Source organism: Mesocricetus auratus, unplaced genomic scaffold, assembly GCF_017639785.1.
Source record: "Mesocricetus auratus isolate SY011 unplaced genomic scaffold, BCM_Maur_2.0 Super-Scaffold_100006, whole genome shotgun sequence".
Lineage (NCBI taxonomy): Eukaryota > Metazoa > Chordata > Mammalia > Rodentia > Cricetidae > Mesocricetus > Mesocricetus auratus.
The window spans coordinates 64,083,666-64,107,453 of record NW_024429190.1 but is presented as its reverse complement, the minus strand read 5'-3'; the positions used below and the strand labels follow the sequence as shown (position 1 = coordinate 64,107,453).

Genomic DNA, 23,788 nt, shown 5'->3' with positions numbered 1-23,788 from the left:
TGGGTGTCCTCAAGGCAACAGACATTTCTTCTCCCATCAAAAGGTCACAGGGAAACTTCTAATTTATTGGGGTCCATCCTTTCAATAGTCTGATAGTCAAGGAGGAAATGGAAACAGAACTGTCTCATTAGAATATATTCCTTCCTACAGGCTGACTAGTTCAAGAAAGCAGTGTCCTGGTTGAGCAGAGATGGAAGCAATGGAAAGGCTACAAGAGCAGGACTTTAGTCTAGGATAAAATAGACTCTAAATTGGATTGCGGGATATAGAACTCTGAGATTATGCTGTGAACCACTGACTCACTCATCTAAAATCATTTAACAGGATAGTAAATGATCTCTATTGACAACATTCACATAAGGACACATTGAAATGTTATATTTTTAAAAAATGTGAATAAACAGGGATGTCTATATTTCATGTTCTCTTTCAAAGAAGCTACTTTAGAGGAGGAGGAGGAGAGACAAAGAGATCTTACTTCCCACTGTTCTCCCAGTACATTATACATTCAAGGTCACTGAGAATCAGCAATAATTTCACAGGTTCACATCTGCCTTCTGGATTTTGCACTTAGCACCAAGGCTGTGACTATCCCATGTGTGTTTGCTTTTGTGGGTACAAGTTACACTTTAACTAATTATTACACTTTGTATACCTGCAAGAGCAGAGGAATCATCATTTGAAAGGCAGTTCTGAACTTAAACCAAGATGTCTGTGAAAGTGACAGCAGCCTTACTCCTACTACAGCTGAGTGGCTTATTTGGATCAGGGAGTACTGGCAAGGTGCTGGTGTGGCCAATGGAGTACAGCCACTGGCTCAACTTAAAGACAATCCTGGATGAGCTCGTGAAGAAGGGTCATGAGGTGACTGTTCTGATACCCTCAGCTTCTCTTTCTTATGAAGTTGAGGATACATCTGTCATTGAATTTGAAATATACCCTTCTTCCTTTTCCATGGATGATTTGGAGGAACTTTACATGGAATCAATGAAAAAATACATTTATGAGCTGCCAAAGCAATCATATTGGAGATACTTTTTCATGTATCAAGAATTAGTTTGGTTAGATTCAGATTATTTTGAAAGTCTCTGCAAAGATGTTGTTTTCAACAAAGAACTCATGGCAAAACTACACAATTCAAGCTTTGATGTCATCCTGGCAGATCCCTTCGTACCCTGTGGTGACCTGCTGGCAGAGATTCTCCAGATACCACTTGTGTTCAGTCTCCGCTTCTTTCCTGGCTCCACGTATGAAAAGTACAGTGGAGGACTCCCCCTACCTCCTTCCTACGTGCCAACTGCTCTGTCAGAACTGAGTGACCGGATGACATTCATGGAGAGGGTACAAAATGTAATCTATGTGCTTTGTTTTGACTTTTGGTTCCAAACATTTAATGAGAAGAAGTGGAATCAGCTTTACAGTGAAGTATTAGGTAAGTGCCTGTTCAGTTGGGATTGCTGCATTCTCAATTTGCTGTGTCATTGGAGGAGAACTTGAAAGAACAGGACTGGCAGCAGCAGGATTTATCTCTCCTAAGTACAATGGTGAAAAGTCTATGAAACTTTCTGTCAAATTCAAAGCATTGCAGAAAACCTTGTGTCCCAAGGACAACTGCAGAGCCTTGGCTACTAATTTCACAGGAAACTTCAGAAAGGCACACTCCTACATAAGAAAACTTTGAGAATTTCTCTAAGAAATAACATATCCATAACCCATTTTACCTCATGTTTTAAAACAGTAGTTTTACCTGTGTGGTATCATTATCATCATCATCTTCTATTTCATCATCATCAACATCATATTGCTCACTTGTCTTTCAGGTGGGAAGTCTGTGCTCTGTGAATTGTATGTGGAGGTGAAATTCAAATTTTGTTGAGTTTCTATTTCACCTCTCTTTGGATTGTCAAGATACATACAGGTGTTCAGGCATTTTGGAGCCTGAACCCAAGTCATTAAGCCTTCATGGCAAACACTTTTGCCACCTAGACCCTAAAATAGTAGCTTCAAACAAACTCAGTATCATCACAATTTATACATATAGACTGAGGACTAATAAGTATTGCTACATAGCTATCTACATAGTGTTGAGAACTTTTCTTTTTATATACATTATTTTTCTTATTTATAATTTGAACTAATTTATCACTTTACCTACTAAAGTTCTGCACAGCTGTGAATACACTGTCTATGTACCAATCACAGACAACATATGAATTCAGGATTTTAGAGAATCTAATTTACTTATTAGGAGGGTTGAAATTGTGTTTAAATGTATAATATTGAAATGTAGATACCGATTACTAGTTACAGTCTTTTAAAATGCACCTAATGACCAAACAACTCTCTCTCCACATTTTATGTTGTCCTTATTGTCTGCAAACAAACTTACACAGGTCTAATTATTACACTGTCAATAATGAATCAAATAGTATGAGGACAAGAACCCAGGGATAAATGAAAATTCTTTTTGAGCTTTTCTATGTCTGTATAGTGAGACCCTTTCTCAAAATGAAGTGCTGAAGCAGTCTACAATCCCCCAAAATGTCGCATTAGGCACAGCAGCACACACCTGTAATCCCAGAAATTGAGATACAGAAGATAATCTGGAGTTCAAGGTCATCATTGGCTACATAGTGACATAGGGGACATCCTGGCTCTACCAGATAATCTCAAAACAAGACAAGACAAAACAAAAAAAACACAAAATTCTCAGTTCCCTTAGGGGAACACACATCAAGTTTCCAACAGTTAAACAGGGTAAACCAGATGGAAAGTTCCAGGAAAGGAGTTTCCCTAACTATGACAAACAAGAATCATATCTAATGACATTAATTATATTTAAATGGTAAATCTAAATATTTGGTCATCATAAATTTCCAAGATGTGTTACATGCACTATGTTTTCTGCCATGCCACTTGCACAGTGAATTTACATACTGGAAGCATAAGTATGAGAAACATATTGCTACTACATATCAAGCATTATACACACAGATCAGACAGACAGACAGACAGATACATGATTCATATCTAAGTCACACACACATGTGAGCAACTCTGGCTGCATTGTCAAAAGTGCTTTCAGAAGACTACCTAGTATACTCATCGTCACCTGATGTTTGTCACCTGTTGTACCTTCACTGTTCTGATTTCTCTTCAGGAAGGCCCATGACACTCGTGGAGATGATGGGGAAGGCAGATATATGGCTCATCCGAACCTACTGGGATTTGGAATTTCCTCACCCATTCGTACCAAATTTTGATTTTGTTGGAGGACTGCACTGCAGACCTGCCAAGCCTCTGCCTAAGGTAAATGGTGCCCCCTTTGTTTGCTTCTGTTTTACTTGCATTTCAGCAGGAATGGTTATATTTTATTACTTCAGAATGTGTGTCAAATTCAAGAAAGCCACAGGAATTTAGAAAAAAAAGTATCCAGTAGAAAGTATGTGAATTTCACTTGATTAAATTAAGACAATAAGATTCTATTTTTAAAAAACGTTTTCTTATATTTGAGTGTAAAAAGAACACATATACAAAATGCAGAGATTAGTTCAAACTCCACCTTATACAAAGTTATTTTAGGGAAAATGGAGTGTGAACAGAGAAAAACACATTTTCAAAAGTCAAAATGGTTCTATATACTTTCTTGAGCAATCACAAGAGTGGAAACACACTCCTGTACAAACATACATACACCCATACATCTGTAGTAACAGACACAGTAACAAATTGTCAGCAAAGAGAAGTTTCTTTACAATGAAACTAGTATCAGTTACAAAAACACAAATTAAAAGAGAATGGACATTGTTAACAAAATTAGACATAGATTTATGGTCCATGAATTCCACTCCTGATAATGTATAAAGGAACTGAATGAAGGACCTCTATGAGAGAGCAATACAAGGATGATCACAGGAGCACTATTCCTGAAGGGAAGAAGGGAAGAAGAAGGGTTTGAATAAGAGTGGCCCCCACAGGCTCATGTACTTGAATATTTGGTTACCAGTTGGTGGCTTGTTTAGGAAGAATTAGGAGGTATGGATTTGGTTGGGCATAATGTGTCACAGGAGGTAGACTATGAGATTTCAAACACCCCAAACATTCCTGGTCTCTTTTGCTCAGTAAGCACGTTTCATTCAGGCTGAGTACTTGGTCACTATTCCAGTGCCATGCCATGCCATGCCTGCCTGCCTGCCATGGTGATGCCCACCATGATGCTCATAGGCTCACCCTGTGAAACTTTAAGCAAGCCCACAATTAAATGCTTTCTTTTATAATGTGCCTTAATCATGGTGTCTCCTCACAATATTAGAACCGTAACGAAGAGTGGAAAAAACAACCTAGAATTGTTGACAAGAATTATATACTCTGAAAATAGAAAAATATCAATAACATGTAAAAACCTGGTGTATAGAGATTCATGGTATGACCTTAATGACAGTTCGCTAAGTAAACTAGCCAAAGACAGAAATAAAAAATGCCTTTTATAATCTACCTCAGTGGACAAAATAATCCAAACAGAAAGCAGATGTTTAGCCATCAAGGTACTAGGAAGGGACAATAAGAATTTTGAATTTAATACAAACAAATCTTGATTTTCAGCATGAAAATGTTCCAGAATTGTTTGTATGACTGTAAATATGTGTAACACAGAAAACTCTAGCTATCCAGTTGGCTGCAACTCTACATCTTATATGTGGATGTGCACAGTTTTAAAGCACCCACTTCTCTAACATTTCTAATGCTGCTCAGTGTCTTCCTGTGGAGGGTGGTGTCAGTTTTTATGCAGGAGATTTGGTGCTGCTGCACTTTGTGATGGGGTGATATTTCATTACCAGGACATAGAAGACTTCGTCCAGTCATCTGGAGAACATGGTGTTGTGGTGTTTTCCCTGGGCTCCATGGTGGGAAACCTAACAGAAGAAAGGGCCAATGTGATTGCAGCAGGCCTCGCCCAGATTCCACAGAAGGTGAGATACAAACTCACTGTTTCATCCTCACTAAGATGGCCACATCCTGGTCAGGTGTGACTGCAGAGACCACCTGTGTGACACTGAAGCTGTCATGAAAACTCTAGATCATCTCTGAAGTCACCTGTGACACAGAAATATAGGGACAGGTGCCAAATACTGGGTGGTGTTTTTGATTAATAACTGAATATCATTGTGTTCAGAACAGTTAACAAGTGTTTGTGCACTTAGTGTTAGGAAGGTGTTATATGCACAGAAATGTGCCTTGTTACTTCCTCCATATTCTTGCAGAATATTTGAGGACTTTGCACACACTACAGTGTAATGAGACTGCTATTAAATTGTAAAGAAGCAGACATTCACTATTGTCAGTTGTGGGACCTGAGAGGTGACCTATCTTTTAGAGGATTTTCTGCTCACCCAGAGGACCTGAATTTAGTTCTGAGGCCCCATGTGTGGCAGATTACAGCTGCCTATACCTGTATCCCAAGGGATGCAAAGCACTCTCATGACCTCAGATCACACACAAGAGAGAGAGAGAGAGAGAGAGAGAGAGAGAGAGAGAGAGAGAGAGAGAGCAGAGAGAGAAAGAGAGACAAGGATATATTAACTTACACTTAAGTAGAAAAATTCCTTATGTTAAAAATGGAATTTGTGCCATATCAGTTAGTTTTTTGTTTATTTTATTTTGTAATTGCCTATTTGTTTTCTAAGGAAAGAGATGAAAAGGTGTGGATTTCAATAGGAGGGTTGAGGAGGAACCTCTAAGAGGGATTGGAGGGCAATACAAAATTAGAATATATTTTATGGATGGAAAAAAATCTCTCTTCAATTAATGGAAACTAGACAAAAGAATTAAAATGTAACATTTAAAACTGGGCTTTAAGTCATAGTGTTACAATCTTGTGTAATCTTGGCCAAATGCAATAACCTACTATTAAAGATAGCTTACACTGGTATGTTTCTCCTGGTAATTCAAAACACAGGTAAGACAGGATTTTCCAACCTCCAAATCCACCTTTGGGACTGAGCCTCTTACCACTGAAAAAGGGGGCAACTCAAGGGGACCTGCTCTCTGAGTGACCATGTACTTAGACAGTCACATTCAAGGGAGTAATCTAATAAAATAAGTATAATAAAAGGATTATAAGTGAACTAAATCAAATACAATGGACAAATATTTGTATTACAATGAAAAAGCAGGTTTATAATAGTAACTTTGGTGTGTTTTTGATCTAGAATTACATTCACTCATTTAACTCCTGATTGACACTTTTGGACATAACTCTGCGTAAGTTCCTGTTAACTAAATGTGAAGGTTGCATGCTGGAACTTAGATAAGCCTGAGAACAAATGCAGGAGAGTGAAGGGCACTTGCATTCTGATTGGAGAATTCTTCATGGTTCCCATCATCCATCCATATGGCTTGGCTTGAAGGGTCTGAGTATTTATGACTGTTGTTTCTTAATCTATCCAGATTTTCTAGCAGAAGTAACATGACATTTAACCAATGTAATAGACATTAGCTTCATCTTAACAGGTTCTTTGGAGATTTGAAGGTAAGAAGCCAGACACCTTGGGCTCCAACACTCGGCTGTACAAATGGATCCCCCAGAATGACCTTCTCGGTAAGCATCAGAGACACCTGAGTCATGAGGAATGGCTGCTCAGGAAGGTGAATGACAATGTTAATGCATTTATGACAACTATGATCTAGTCCTGGAGAAAATGGATGAAGAACTGGTAAGAATATGCTGTACAGTGACAGTGGAGATGGACAATCCATCTCTATCTCTGCTATAATTATCATTCAGATACACTTAAGCCTATTCTCCATGTTTGTGTTCACAACCTCTTCCACATATTTATGTCTACATTTCCCTACGGTAGCTCAATAGCAGATGCCAAAGAGAATGGCATTCTCTCATGAATGACTCTTCATTTTATAGTTCTCCCAAAAGTCCACATAATAAGGCAGTCCTATTATTGATGAAGTATTGCTTGTCCTAAGTCTCATCCATCAATATGAGCAACCAACAACCTACTACGTGGAAGCAACATACCATGAGCAGTGGCTTCACAGTTCCTTTAGGAGAGCACACTATCCCGAACTACTGCCTGCGATTGAACACACTGTTTGCTCCACTTTGGAGGAGCTCTTCCCTTTGTGTTCATTTCTCAAAATCATTCTACTTCTCCACTCTACCTCCTTATGTGGTCTTCAAGTATCCTCACAGACTTGTGGTACTCCTTCCTCTAAGACATGAGAGGAGTCCAGTGCACTCCAATGGTTATGACAATGTTATCATGAGAGTATTTGTCCTTTCTATGACCTTTCTCCTGCCTCTCATTTACTTTCACAGACATAAGACTAATAGTTTCCTTAATTTCTCCCCTTGCTAGGTCATCCTAAAACCAGAGCTTTTATAACTCATGGTGGAACCAATGGCCTCTATGAGGCGATCTACCACGGGATTCCTATAGTTGGCATTCCTTTGTTTGGAGACCAATTTGATAATGTTGTTCACATGAAGACCAAAGGAGCGGGTATTAGACTGGACTTTCTCACAATGTCCAGTACAGATTTGCTCAATGCCGTGAAGACAGTCACTACTGACCCTTCGTGAGTACAGTGATTTTGTTCCATTTAGTACTACTACAGATAGTTTCTCTCCAAAATAAAAGCAGAATACTTTTTAGTCTAAGTTTGAAAACAACAACAACAATAATATAAAACTCATTGAACCACTATGGAAAGAGTTTTTCCTGTCAATCAAGACTGGAAACTATCCCTGTGCACTTACTGTATAAGAAGTTAGATTAGAATAACTTAATGGTGGGAAATATTTTCTCTTCCTCAATTATAAGACACAATTTATACAAATAAGATCAAATAAACAAACAGAATAATGAAGCTAAAAGCTATAACATATTTCAAGTTAATGTCCTGAATTTCTGAAAACTCTTATTCTTTTTGAAATAATTCTCCCTAAATTCCCAAAGTAGAAAAATCAAGAATACATATTGACATGTATATAATTATATATGTGTAATACATTATGACCATATATGAACACTTCCATTTCTGTCTCCTTGTGCATTTGGAATTTCATGCTCAAAATCCACTCTTCATTACTTAATCAGTCCTGTAATTGGTAAATCACAGTCATTGGCGCACTATAGAGCACTATCCTGCTATCAGTGCAAGCAGTTCAGGTTAGCTCACCTTTCTGTGTCCCCACTCACTCTCTCCATTCCGAACTGTCAGTTCCCACAGTTCTACACTCTTTTTTATGAAATAAGCTCTGGTAGTTTCCACACAAACATGAGAACTTGCAGTGTTTTTCTTTAAGGTGGTAATTCTCAACGTCTGGATCTTAGGAACTAAGACAGTTCTCAGTGCAAAATAACAGTTATGAAGTAGCAGAAAAAATTATCATTTAGGATTCCTAAGACAATCAGAATGATGTGTTTTCTGATGGAAGTGACCCACAGATTGAGAACCAGTAATTTAGGGCCTAGTTCATTTAGCTTACTATGATAGCCTCTAATTTTATCCTTGTTATGTAAAAACAAGATTTCCTTCTTTATAATGGCTGATAATATTTAACTATTTCTCATACCACAATTCTGTTACCCATCATCCCACATTGAGCACCTCAGTCAATTCCACTTATTAAATATCATGACCACTGACACTCAAACCATGAAGCTATTGTTTTAGTATGTTGTCTACTATTTCATTGAATAGATTCCTAATAGTAAGAAAGCTGAAACCCAGGGCAATTATTGTGAAAATTCATGCTCTTTCTGTAGTTACTCTGCTGAATTACACTGCAGCACCCACTAATGTTAAGAATACCTCCACATTCTGCAGTCACTGATCAGTCTGTGGTTTTGACATCAACTCCCAGAAGCTGCAGTGTAAAAGAAGACAATTGACTCACACAAGTTTTCCTCTGAGCTCCATACATGCTGCATGGCCCTCCTAAGCGCCACAGACACAATTAGAATAGGTTAAAAAGAAACAAAATAATAGCATCTGTCTCTGTGGATAGAACGAGGGGTTGAATTCATGTCCTCAAGCATTTTACACAGGCTATCAATGAGATACATCCCAGCCCATAGGTCACCTTGTGCAAAGTATATCCCTTTCTCACCAGTTGCCATTTTTAATTGCTAATACTATCTTATTGAGTTTTCAAAGAATTTCCACACAATTTCTTCCCAAGAGCATCAATGTCATCGTCAAACTGTAAGAAGCAACTCACCACAGTGCTATAAAGGGCTTATGAACATTGGCTCTGCTGCATAGATATCCTTCCCATTTCAGTGTTGGAAAGAGTTTCTGAGAAGTTGCCAGTTCACAGGCAAACCTTCAAACATATTCCATTGAACACTGTACCTAACACTCCTCTATGGAATTTGTTGACTCTCACTATATTTTCCCAGAAAGTGTAGTGAGAATCAGTAAATTAATTGGTTTTTGATGTCGATGTCTTTAGCTATAAGGAGAATGTCATGCGACTATCAAGAATTCACCATGATCAGCCAGTGAAGCCCCTGGACAGAGCCGTCTTCTGGGTTGAGTACGTCATACGCAATAAAGGAGCCAAGCACCTACGTGTGGCAGCACACGACCTCACCTGGCTCCAGTACCACTCTCTGGACGTGATTGGATTCCTGCTTGCCTGTGTGGTAACTGTGATCTTCATCACCACAAAGTGCTGTCTCTTTTCTTGTCAGAAGTTTGCTAGCGCTGGAAAAAAGAAAAGGGAGTAACTGAGGTGGGGAGAACAGACACATGGACCTCCTCCAGTGCATCACAGCAAGGGAGACTTTCCAGGATTTCCTTCATCACAACTGACTTGGACATTATCACACTTACTTCAGCTTTTTGAGTACACTTGAGGGGAAAAGTGAGGTTCCTTTTCCCCTCACTTATAAAGTACACATGCAAGACAACACCACAAATTATTTCAGTCCCAAAAGCACTGACCTCATATTGTATGCCAATTCTGAAATGTCCCCACAACTCACAATTTGTTTTCTTGATTTTCTTTAATTTATTTATTCAGAATTTCTTACCTTGATTCAGTGAAATATTACATTCCTCCCTCATGACCACATTCCTACTTCCCACTGGATCTCACCCAATATGTCCCAATTGCAACTTCCCATACTCTTATTTTGTTTTTAACAACCTAGTAAGTCCAATTTGTGTTGTCTATAGATGAATGCATGTATTCCTAGAAGGGAGGGCATTGATGTATCATACGCAATTTACGAGTCCCACCAATCTGCATAATAATCATTCATCCTTTCCTGAAATTGCTCTTTATTTATTGGTGGAGTGTTAGGAGCTCTTCCCATTGTTTGTGGAATTTTGGCTTCTGATCTTATATAAGTCTTGTGCAGCTGAGAGGTCCTTTGATTTTATGAGTGCAATGACAACCTCGTGTCCAGAAAAAGTATTCCATACCACTTGTTCTCTTGGTAGAATTCATATGTTCTTTCACATTCTTCTGTAGTATCCCCTGAGCTTTGTCATGGGACAGATCACTCTTACCTTTTGAGAAGATGTAAGTCTCTACATTGATTGGTACCCACTACAACAAATGCTTCCCTGACAAAGGCTGAGAAAATTCCAGATCTGTGCCTATTAGCATAAACACTTAGAAGGTAATTTGCCAACATGACCATTCAGTAAAATAGCAATAGTGGGTCCAACAAGGACTTTAACCAGGTTTATGGTGCCAGATTCCTTACAATGGAGTTGGGTTCAAATCCATTGGAAAATACTTAGCTATCCATCGATTTAGCTTCAGTTACTAACTTAACAAAGCCTAGAACAAAGTCTAACCTACTGGTAAGTCTGGGAATGTATTCTGATTATTGACTGATGTAGGAATGCTCAAACTTCAGTCAATAATATGGTCCTGCCCACAGCATGGTCACTGACCTGACACAGAAGTGACCATTCCTACAGTCCTGTCCACAGCAGGGTGAGCCCTTCTATATCATGAAGACCCTGTAATGAATAAGAAAGGAGGTCCTGGTTGAATAAAAAAGCTAGTTAAGAATGAACCTGGGAGTTACACAACTCCAACTTTATCTTGAGGTCATCTCAGTTACTGCTCTAACACAGCCATGTGCCATCATACAAACATCAGATTTTATGTTTATTACAGTTAGTAAAAATCCAGTCATCCTAAACAACAGGAATAAACAGCAAATGGCACTCAGGACATAGCACTGTAAAAGGTTGCATCACTCATTTGCACTTTGAGGACAGCTTACACCTACCTTTTATTAGGTTCATCATGTACAGAAACAAAGTCTTCTTCATATAGTCCCTCTTCGGAGAACAATATGATATTCAGCAAATGGTGTTTCAATAAATCTAAGAATCTAGTCCTTTTTTCAAAAATGTATTTATTATTTATGCATACAATGTTCCGCTCACAAGTATCCTTGTAGGCCAGAAGAGGGCACCAGATCTCACTACAGATTATTGTGAAACAACATGTGGTTAGTGGGAATTGAACTCAGGACCTTGAAGAACTGTTACTGTTCTTAACCTCATAGTTGTAACTCTGAATCTAGCTCTATAATCCTGGAATATGCTATAAGATTCTAATGGGAAGGACAAAATTCGATTTCTAAAACAAGGCTTTCCTATTCTGATATCATAGCTGATTCAGATATAATTTGGTACTGGTATTCTAGGAATGGGAAAAATTCTTCAAGGCACAGTGTGATTTCTGTGTGCAGGTGGCATGATTTATTAAGAAAATTCAAGGTATTCTAGCTCATGACACTGATCACAGGATAAATGTTACCTTTATGATGTAAAAGAGTTCCTAAAATTAGTTCTTCAAGTTTTAACAGCAAATAGTGGAAATAATAGTTATCACTTTATAAAGAAGACAGCAGAGTTAGCTGCAAGATGCCAAGTCTCCAGGTGAGAGCAAGACAAAGAAAAACTGTATCTAGCAAATGATGTGGCTGCATATATTATAGATATAAATTCTTTGTAGAGTACAGATTCACAAAAAAAAATCTACCCCACTGCTACCTTAATCCCTACAATAAAATATTCACACATTTTGAAAAGGACTCCTGTAGTGTGAGCATTGAATTCCAGAACAGACAAGAAAACTTCTGTTCTAATGTTAGCTGAATATTACTAGAGTACCAGGTGAAATAACAAGATTTTTACCAACAACAAGGAAATCCTGTATGAGAAGCACATGCATTGAAAACAGGAACAATCTCACTTTTAACACAGAGCTTAGGCCTTCAGCCATAAATACTTCAAAGCTTCAGAGTTCAAAAACAGCACAACACTTAATTAGAGAAAATGAAGTGAACCCTGTGACAATCTTCCTGTCACACTAGAAGACTGACCCCCAAAAGTTGGGGAGTTAATTATGGTCACATTACCCAGGAAAGCATCAGTAGTGGGCAAGGACAGAAAAAAAGTTTAACTACAACCTGTACAGAGGAGCCTACAAAAAGAGAGATGAAAACTCGACTCCTCCATCAAGAGCCCTTGCTCCTTCCAAACCAGAACAATAGAAACAAAATGAAACTAGAAATAAATGAAATAATGAAGAGAGATGACTCTGACAAAAGAGTTCTAATGACTTGAAACAGATTATGCCAAAGTGCCCAAGTTACAGGTCAGGCTATAAAGGCAACACTGCCCAAAAGAAAACTTCGCGAGCAAGTGTTAGAAGGACACCGATTGATCAAAGGGAGAAAAATACAGGATAACAGAAGCAGACTCCGGCTCCTGCCATTACTTGGATTCAACACAGACCTGAGCAGAAACCATACTTCACCTTAGCTGAGATCAAGTGGATTCAGGATGGTGTGTCCCTTCCAAGGTTCACTTTAAACACCGTCCTTCTGACTTGGTTAGCACACAAGTCCAGTTTCTGCATATTGAGAATTTCAAGGCATAGTGCCTCATTAATTCTCACACTGCAGTTTTTATTTTATAGAAATGTTTCTATAGGGGATCCCAATCCTCCAAGCTGACTTGCTTAGAATTGCATCTTAGCGCCCTATTTTATTCGTTTATATGTACTATATTACTGTTTTTTCAGTATGTATGTGTGTGTACCTCATGTATGTTTGGTGCATTCAGAAGCTATAAAATGGCATAGGAAACCCTGTGACTTGAGTTACAGATGACTGTGAGCCTTGTGGGTGCTGGGATTCTAACTGGGTCCTCTTGCAAAGCAACTAGTACTTTAGGTGCTAAGCTAATACTTCAACACCAGGGTTTGAAGTGATAATTGTTTCTTTATAAGTTTCTTTTTATCTCTTTCTATTATCTTATTTCATCTGTTCCCTTTTGTGATTGTTTACCTGTATACTTGAGACAGAATCTCAGTATGCAGCTCTGAGTGTCCTCAAACCCTCTTGGTAGACAAGGATAGCATTGAATTCAGAGATCTACATGTAACTTTCTCCTGGGTGCTGGTATTCAAGGTGTGTGCAATCTTTCCTGACTAACTTAAGCTTCTTCCTTTTTGTTTCTAATAAAAATTATTTTTGTAGACATGCAGTGCTGGCACACTCCTTTAGTTCCTGCAAGTTGGAGGCAGACGCAAGAAGATCTCTGTTTGTTCAAGACCAGCTTGTTCTACAGAGTGAGTTCCATGACAGCCAAGTCTACAAAATGAAACCCTGTATCCACATATGAAAAGACAAAAATTATTTCATGTAAAAAATTATAAATGAAAAAAAAAACAGTAGCCAGATATGGTAGCACATGCCTTTAACCTTAGCACTCCAGGGACAAAAACAGGTAGATCTTTGAGTTTCAGACCAGTTTGGCCTACAAAGACAGTTCAAAGATAGCAAGGGCTACATGAGTCACCCTCTATCAAAAAATAAACAATAAACAATAAATAAATAAGTTTTAGGTAGGATTGGGTATTTGTATGTGTGTGGGGTGTGTGTGTTTAGGATTTCTTCCATCCTATTGTCATAATGTTTGGAAATAAACATTTCATATTTGTTCATTGAGCTTGGTTTGACTTTTGTCTTTATTTAAACACAACTGTTGCAAATATGTATTATGTTCTTTGACACAGGCAATGCGTAGTTTTTAGGTACACATAATCGTAACAAATCACGTATTGGCATTACATTATTCTTCATGTTTTATAGTGTATTTTATTATTTCTATGTTTTATTATATCTTGTGTGAGAGTGATGAAATTATAGAGAATATAAAAAAATACAATTTGGTGATATTTGACAAGAATCAAAACTACCCATTGAGAAAAGTTGAAGGGTTTGTTGTTTGCTTTATCGTTTTTCTTCTTTTATCAAGGGCTGCTAAGAAAATTATTGGCATGAAGTATTAAAAATGGATTTCTACCCCATACCATTTAAAAATTATCTCTTAAAATGTTCTAAGAACTAAGGCAAAAAATAAAATATATGATGTTTATAAAAGTGTGGAAATGTATTTGTTATTTAATTTGAAATCTGTGTTTCTGTTTACCCTCAAAAGCAGATGCAGCTAAGCTGAACTTCATTAAATGAATTCATATAAATGAAAATGTTTCTGCATCAGTAACCATCACTGAAAATGTTGAAAAGACAAATCACAAACCTGGAGAATGCATTTGAAAGTCATACACACAAATACACACACACACATACACACACACACACATACACACACACAAAGACTTTAGCATTGTATAAAGATAAGACATAACTACATAATGTTGGAAGGGAAAACACATGACATGACTTCACATGAAATATAGACTGGGGATCTCAATAGGAATTTCCATGAAAGAGTTATATGGGGGTCTTATGGAAGTATTTCCAGCCTCATTACAATGAGGTTATCCAACTGAAACAACTGAAAACCAGAGTGAGGCAGGCCTTCCTCCTCTTAACTGATTAAAATCTAGAGAGAAACAATAGAGAGCAAGGGGAGACCTCAGATACTGCTGTATTGTGTTGTGGATGGCAGCATCAGCAGCTCCTTGGAAGCAGTCTGCCACTTGTCCAGACTTTATATTACCTTATATGCCACCCTAGAGCCTTCATCCAATGGCTGATAGAAGCAGAAGCAGACACCCACAGCTAAACACTGAGCTGACTTCCTGGAATCCAGTTGCAGAGAAGGAGGAGTGATGAGTAAAGGTGTCAAGACTAGGATAGAGAAACCCCAAAAACAGCTGACCTGAACAAAGTGGGAGCTTATGGTCCCCAGACTGATTGCTGGGAAACCAGCATAGTACCGACCCAGACCCCTTGATTGTGGTTAGGAGGCCTGACAAACCTATGGGGCCACTGGCAGTGGATCAGTATTTATCCCTAGGATATGAATGGACTTTGGGTGCCCATTCAACACAGGGATACTCACTGAGCCTAGAGACACGGGAAAGGGCCTAGGCCCAGCTCCAAAGGATATGGCAGACTTTGAACATCCCCCAGTGAAGGCCTCACCCTCCCTGGGGAGCACACAGGGAATGGGATAGGGAGTTGATTGGGCGCAAGGAAGGAGGGCATGAAGAGGGAACGGGGATTGACATGTAAAACAAACTTGTTTCTAACTTAAATTAAAAAAAGAAAAAAAAGAAATAGATTTATGGTTCATGAATTCCACTCTTGAGAATGTATCTAAAAGAACTGAATGAAGGATGTCTATGAGATAGTAATGCAAGGATGATCATAGCAGAACTATTCCTGAAGGGTGGTTTGAATAAAAATAGCCCCCACAGGCTCATGTATTTGAATGTTTGGTTACCAGTTGGTGGCCTGATTAGGAAGAACTAGGAGGTATGGCTTTGGTTGCAGATAATGTGTCACAGTAGATAGACTATAAGGTTTCAAAAGCCCAAAAGTATTGGGTCACTATTCCAGTGCCATGCCTGCCTGGATGCCCGGATGCCTGGCTGCCTGGATGCCTGGATGCCTGGCTGCCATGGTAATTCCCACCATGATGCTCCCCACCATGACGCTCATAGACTCACCCTGTGAAACTTCAAGCAAGTCCCCAATTAAATGTTTTCTTTTATAACTTGCCTTAATCATGGTGTCTCCTCACAATATTAGAACCGTAACTAAGAGTAGGGAAAGCAACCTAGATATCACTAGAATTGTTGACGAAAACATATTTTCTGCAAATACAAAGATATCAACAATACTTAAAAACCTAGGGTACAGAGATGCATAGTATGACCTTAATGACATTATGCTAAGTAAACTAGCCAAAGAACACGACAGAAATAAAGTAAAAATGAATTTTGTAATCTACCTAAATGGCCAGGATAATAAAAACAGAAAGCAGATGTTTGGCCATCAAGGTATTGGGAAGGGAGAAAGAGAACTTTAAATTTAATGTAAACAAACCTTGATTTTCAGCATGAAAATGTTCCAGAACTATTTGTATGGCTGTGAATACATGTAGCAGAGAACTGTAACTGTTCAGTAGGCTACAACTGTGCATCTTATATGTGGATGTGCACAGTTTTAAAGCATCCACTCCTCCAGCATTTCTAATGCTGCTCTGTGTCTTCCTGTGGAGGGTGGTGTCAGTTTTTATGCAGGAGATTTGGTGCTCCAGCTCTTTGTGATGGGCTGATATTTCATTACCAGGAAATAGAAGACTTTCTCCAGTCATCCGGAGAACACGGTGTTGTGGTGTTTTCCCTGGGGTCCATGGTGGGAAACCTAACAGAAGAAAGGGCCAATGTGATTGCAGCAGGCCTCGCCCAGATTCCACAGAAGGTGAGATACAAACTCACTGTTTCATCCTCACTAAGATGGTCACATCCTGGTCAGGTGTGATTGCAGAGACCACCTGTGTGACACTGAAGCTGTCATGAAAACTCTAGATCATCTCTGAAGTCACCTGTGACACAGAAATATAGGGACAGATGCCAAATACTGGGTGGTGTTTTTGATTAATAACTTTGAATTATCATTGTGTTCAGAAAGAAAAACAGTTAACAAGTGTTTGTGCCCTTAGTGTTAGGAAGGTGTTATATGCACAGGAATGTGCCTTGTTACTTCCTCTATTTTCTTGCAGAATATTTGAGGACTTTGCACACACTACAGTGTAATCACACTGCTATTAAATTGTAAAGAAGCAGACACTCACTATTGTCAGTTGTGGGACCTGAGAGGTGACCTATCTTTTAGAGGGTTTTCTGCTCACCCAGAGGACCTGAATTTAGTTCTGAGGACCCATGTGTGGTAGATTGCTATTGCCTATACCTACATCCCAAGGGATCTAAAGCCCTCTTATGACCTCAGATTACACATACCATACCACATACACATACACACACACACACACACACACACATGCACACGCACGCATGCACGCACACACACCTAACATACATAAGAACACAGAGAGAGAAAGAGAAAAAGAGACAGGGAAGAGATTAAGTTACACATAAATAAAAATATTTCCTTATTTAAAATGGAATTTGTGCTATGATAGTTTATTTTCTCTTATTTTATTTTTATTATGTAGATGCCTATTTGTTTACTAAAGAAAGAAAGAGAAGAAAAGGTGTAGATTTCAATGAGAGGGGTGGGGAGGAAAGTCTGAGAGGTTGGTGGGAAATCCATAATTGGAATATATTTTAGGGATGAAAAATATGTCCTCTCAATATGTGGAAAATAGACAAAAGAATTAAAATGTAACATTTAAAAATGGGGTCTGTACAAACCCTCTGAATGTGGGAACCAGTAAGGATGTCTGGGAAATCTATACATCCTCTAACAGGGGAACCAGTATGTATCCCTAGTGCACAAATAGACTTTGGGAGCCCATTCTCTATGGAATGATACTATTTCACCCCAGATTCACGGAGGAGGACCTAGGCCCTCCCCCAATGATGTGACAGACTTTGCTGATCCCACATGGAAGGCCTCACCATCCTTAGGGAGTGGATGGGGGGGGATTGTTGATAGGTAGGGAGCATGAGAGGGTATGAGGGAGAGGGAAGGAGGGGTTGATATGTAAAATGTTTGTAAATTATTAAATAAAAATAGATAAAATGGGATATGTGGCATGGTGTTACATTCCTGTGTAATCTTGACCAAATCAATCACCTACATTTACTGTGGGCCTATGCTGGCATGTTTCACCTGGTAATCCAAACCATATGTAGGACAGGATTTTCCAACATCCAAGTCCACCTTTGGAACTGAGCCTGTTAACACTGAAAAATAGGGTAACTCAGGGACTTGCTTTGTGAGTGACCGTGTACTTAGACATTGTCACAATTCAAGGGTCTAACCTAATAAAATAATAAAAGGATTATAAGTGAACTAACTCAGATACCATGGACAAATAGTTGTAGTGACTTTGGAAAATAAAAACTGCTATAAACATGTGTTGGAAAAACAAAACCCAGTAAATAGTAGTAACTTTGGTGGATTATTGAACTGGAATTACATGCACACATTTCTCAAATCCTGTTGACAATACTGAACCTAACTTTGCCTAAGTTCCTGTTGACTAAATGTGAAGGTGGCATGCTGAAACTTGGACAAAAATGAGAACAAATGCAAGAGAGTGAGGGTACTTACATCCTGACTGTAGAATTCTTCGTGGTTCCCATTATCCATCCACACTGCCTGGCTCTTAGAGACTGGGCATTTATCTCCACTGTTGCTTAATCTAGCCTGAATTTTAGCACAAGTAACTTAGCATGTGACAAAAGTAATAAAAAACTAGCTTCATTTTAACATGTTCTTTGGCGATTTGAAGGCAAGAAGCCAGACACCTTGGGCTCTAACACTCGGCTGTACAAATGGATGCCCCAGAATGACCTTCTCGGTAAGCATCAGAGACTCCTGAGACATGAGGAATGGCTGCTCAGGAAGGTGGATGTCAATGTTAACGCATTTATGACAACTGAGATCTAGTCCTGGAGAAAATGGATGAAGAACTGGTAAGAATATGCTGTACAGTGACAGTGGAGATGGACAATCCATCTCCATCTCCACTGTAATTATCTTTCAGATATACTTAAGCCTCTTCTTCATGCTTTTGCTCACCTCCTATTTCCATACCTTTATATCTACATTTCCCTAGGATAGCCCAATTTCTGATGCCAGTGAGAATTGCATTCTTTTATTAATGACTCGTGATTTTCTAGCTCCCCCAAAACACGACATCTCAGGGCAGTCCTATATCTGATGAAGTATTGTTTGTCTTAAGTCTCATCCTTCAATATGAGCAACCAACCACCTACTACGTGGAAGTAACCTATCATGAGCAGTGGCTTCGCTGTTTCTGTAGGAGAGCATACTCTCCCGAACCACAGCTTGCACATGCTGTTTGCCCCACTTTGGAGGATCTCTTCCCTTTGAGTCCATTTGAAAAAATAATTCTGCATTCCCACCCCATCTCCCCTATGTGGTCTTCAATCATCCTCCTAGACTTGTGGTACTCCTTCCTCCAAGACATGAGAGGAATTCAGTGCACTCCTCTGCTTATGATAATGTTATCTAGAGAATATTTGCCATTTCTATGACTTTTCCCCTGCCTCTCATTTTCTTTCTCCAACTTATGATTAACAGTTGCCCTTAATCTCTCCCCTTGCTAGGTCATCCTAAAATCAGAGCTTTTATAACTCATGGTGGCACCAATGGCCTCTATGAGGCGATCTACCATGGGGTCCCTGTGGTTGGCATTCCTTTGTTTGCAGACCAGTTTGATAATGTTGTTCACATGAAGACCAAAGGAGCGGGTGTTAGACTGGACATTCTCACAATGTCCAGTACAGATTTGCTCAATGCAGTGAAGACAGTCATTACTGACCCTTCGTGAGTATGGTGATTTTTTTTTAAGTTGGTATTAGTCCAGAAAGGTTCTCTCCAAAGTAAAAGCAGAATACATTCCACTCTAGTCTAAGTTTGAAAACAAAAACAATGATATAAAACCCATTTTACCACTGTAGAAGGAGCTCTTACTGTCAATCAAGAGTGCAAAGTATCCTTATGAACTTCCTGTATAAGAAGTTAGTTAGAATAATTTGATGCTGGAAAAGATTTTCTCTTCCTAAATGATAGGATACAATTTACACAATTAGGATCACATCAACAAAGAAGATAATGAAGCTAAAACCTATAAAATATTTCAAGTTAATGACTTACATTTCTGAAACTCTTAATATTTTAATTAATTCTCACTTAATGCACAAAGTAGAAAAATTAAGTATGTATATGCATAGATACATATGTGTAATATTTAATGACCAAATATGAACACTTACAATTTCCATCACCTTGTACATTTGTGATTTCATGCTCAAAATCCCCTCTTCATTATTTAATCAGACTTGTAACTTGTTATTGACTCACTGTAGAGCACGATCCTGCTATCAGTGGCAGGCTGTTCATATAAACTCCCCTCTCAATATCCCCACTCACTCTCTCCATTCTGAACCATCTGTTTCCACAGTTCTACACTCTGCTTCTATGAAATCAGCTCTGGTAGTTTCCACACAATGATGAAAACTTGCAGTGTCTTTCTGTGGGTCTTAAGGACTAAAACACATCTCAGTAGCAAAATTACAGTTATGAAGTAGCAGAAAAAAATTTTATCATTGGGGATTCCTAAGATCAGCAAAATTAGATGTTTTCTGATGGTCATGACTAACAGACTGAGAACCAATACTTTAGGGCCTAGTCTATAAGACTTAGTATGGCAGCTCCTAATTATATCTTCATTATTGTAAAAACAAGATTTCCTTCTTTGGGAGGTCACTAAGAGTTGATTTTTACATGAAGAGGGTTTGTGTGCACCTGTTTCATGTCAGTGTTATCTCCAGCCTTCTGCCTCTCTGTTTCCCATGGGCCAGTTGGGAATTTAAGAAATAGGGAGACTTAGTTCATCTCTCAGTGTGGCCATTCATAATCTGGGAAACCAAAAGCAGTCTGCTTCCTATGTGCACTTTTGCCTGCCTCTCTACATAGCAAAGATCAAATGAGCTAACATAGGTAGATGAGCACTCTCATCCCAGGTACTAACAGTCTGTTGTTGTTGAATGTCCTTGTCTCTTTTAGTTATTGTCTGATTTGAGTTTCTTGGCCCAGAACTTGCTGTATAGTCTAGGCCTGTCCAGAATTTGCCAACCTCTGGCTTTTGCACCAAAGTTCTGGAATTATAAGCACAAAATCCCATACCTAGATGAGGAGTCTCTTTATGAACATTCATTGACATATACTATGTGAAGATGACATTATGGGACACATAATTTCATGCAGAAACTAAAAAGAATTAATTAAAATATATTCAAAAACACATGAAATATCCTTTAAACGCTTACACATCCATGTGTTTTACCTCAATAGGACAATTTCAAGAATGTGAAAGTGAGGACTGATTTGAATTTATTTTAATTCAAGAGTGATACCATGAGATAAGAAGTGACCTACTTAGATAGTGGACCCAGGAGTGTGAGCAAATAGTGCAAAGGGAGCCAAGTGCTCCTGGTTAACATCCACAGCTGAAGATAAGTGGGTACCTCCTCTACTTGAATTCTAGCTTTGTAAGAGGAAACCATGTTTAAAAGAGAAGATGTAGGGAAATGTGAAAATGGAAATTTAAAATATCCATATTTTCAGCCTATACATATAAAAAGTAATATGTGACTTTTAAGTGTGATGTAAGTGTGTGTGTATGTATGCACATGTGTGTGCGTGCATGTGTGTGTGTGCGTGTGTTGCATGTGTGACTCCGCATACCCCCACAGGTTTAGTATAGTGGTATCTTGCTTCGCTAGTGAACTTGTGGTGGTAACTGCATTGTAGGGTCATGGCTTCAGTTGTGCAGATGTGACCCCTTATAAGGAAGAGGGAAGTGCTGGCTCCCTCTCTTGGGTTGTGGTCAGAGCACTGGAAGGGGAGAGACTACATCTTCAGGAGCAGTAAAACTGTGGCTGTTATTTACTATTAATTGTGTAAGTGCTTCCCTAATAAATATCTGTTAATCATTTTAAAAAATTTCCTTCTCTATAATGGCTGATAATATTCAACTATTTTTCATACCACAATTGCTTTATCCGTCATCCCACATTGAGCACCTCAGTCAATTCCACTTCTTAACTATCATAACTGCCATATAAACCATAGACATTAAGCCATGATTTTGATATGTTGTTTACTTTCTTCCTAGTAGGAAGAAAGCTGAAACCCAAGGTAGTTATTGGGGAAATCCATGCTCTTTCTGTAGTTACTGTGCTGAATTACATTCAGCATTCACTTATGATAGTAATACCGCCATAGTCACTGATCAGTCTGATTCTGACATCAATTCCCAGAAGCTACAGAGTAAAAGTAGACAATTGAATCCCACAAGTTTTCCTCTGACCTCTGTACATGCTGCATGACCCTCCTAAGTGCCACACACAGACACAATTAGAATAGGTTAAAAAACAAAAATATTGACAAATTCTACTTCTTCTACATCATAGTCATTACTATGTTTATGTCTCTGTGGATAGAATGAGGGGTTGAATTCAGATCATTGAGCATTCTACACAAGCTATCAATGAGTTACATCCCAGGCCTTAGGTCACCTTGTGCAAAGTATATCCCTTTCTCACAAGTTGACATTTTTAAATTACTAATAAGTGTTGTTTTTATTGAGTTTTCAAAGAATTTTGACATAATTTCTTCCAAAGAGCATCAGTGTGATCATCATCAAATTGTATAAACAACGTTACCCAGTGCTAGAAAGGGCTTATGAATATTGGCTCTGCTGCATAGATTTCCTTCCCCAAATGTTTCCCGATCCAATTGTGGAAAGAATTTCTCAGAAGTTGCCAGCCTACAGGCAAACGTTCAAACCTGTCCCGTTGAAAAACCACACCGTGCCTAGTGTTCCTCTACAGCATTTGTTGACTCTTACTATACTTTCCCAGAACCTTTCTTATGCTTCAATCACTTCAGTATTTAATTGTTTTTTGATGTCGATGTCTTTAGCTATAAGGAGAATGTCATGCAGCTATCAAGAATTCATCACGATCAGCCAGTAAAGCCCCTTGACAGAGCCATCTTCTGAGTTGAATATCCCATGCGCAACAAAGGAGCCAAGCACCTTAGTGTGGCAGTTCATGACCTCACCTGGTTCCAGTACCACTCTCTGGACGTGATTGGATGCCTGCTTGCCTGTGTGATAACTGTGATCTTCATTATCACAAAGTGCTGTCTCTTTTGCTGTCAGAAGTTTGCTAAAGCTGGAAGGAAGAAGAAAAGGGAGTAACTGAAGAGGGGAGAGAAGAAACATGGACCTCCTCCAGTGCATCACAGCAAGGGAGACTTTACAGGTTTTCCTTTAACACAACTGATTTGGACATTATCACACTTACTTCAGCCTTTTGAAGTAGACTTGAGGTGTCAAAGGTTCCTTTTATTCTCACTTATAAAGTACACATACAAGACAACACCGCAAATTATTTCAGTCCCAAAAGCACTGACCTCATATTATATGCCAATTCTGAAATGTCCCCACAACTCACAATTTTTTTGATTTTCTTTAATTTATTCATTCAGAATTTCTTACCCTGATTCAGTGAAATATTACATTCCTCCCTCATAACCACATTCCTACTTCCCACTAGATCTCACCCAATATGTCCCAATTGCAACTTCCCATACTCTTATCTTTAACAACCCAGTTAGTCCAATTAGTGCTGTCTATAGATGAATGCATGCATTCATGGCATGGGGGGGGGAGGGTTAGGATCATGTACAATTTACCAGTGTCCCTCCAATCCCCATAATAATTATTCATCATTTCCTGTAAT

General features: G+C 38.7%; 2 protein-coding genes across 2 annotated transcripts; both read left to right on the top strand.

Moving 5' to 3' along the window:
- Window positions 1-693: 693 nt before the first annotated feature.
- On the top strand, window positions 694-14,012 carry LOC101822554 (UDP-glucuronosyltransferase 2B31-like). The gene is made up of 6 exons (XM_005068188.4): window positions 694-1,432; window positions 3,161-3,309; window positions 4,839-4,970; window positions 6,511-6,598; window positions 7,374-7,593; window positions 9,476-14,012. Exons 1-6 carry the CDS (start codon window positions 709-711, stop codon window positions 9,750-9,752), a joined length of 1,590 nt encoding a protein of 529 aa, XP_005068245.2. The 5' UTR covers window positions 694-708; the 3' UTR covers window positions 9,753-14,012.
- LOC101844449 (UDP-glucuronosyltransferase 2B31-like) lies at window positions 11,920-23,244 on the top strand. The gene is given in 5 exon segments (XM_013111965.1): window positions 11,920-11,934; window positions 16,611-16,742; window positions 18,723-18,810; window positions 19,583-19,802; window positions 22,965-23,244. Coding segments are annotated over 5 exon segments (735 nt in total).
- Window positions 23,245-23,788: the final 544 nt, after the last annotated feature.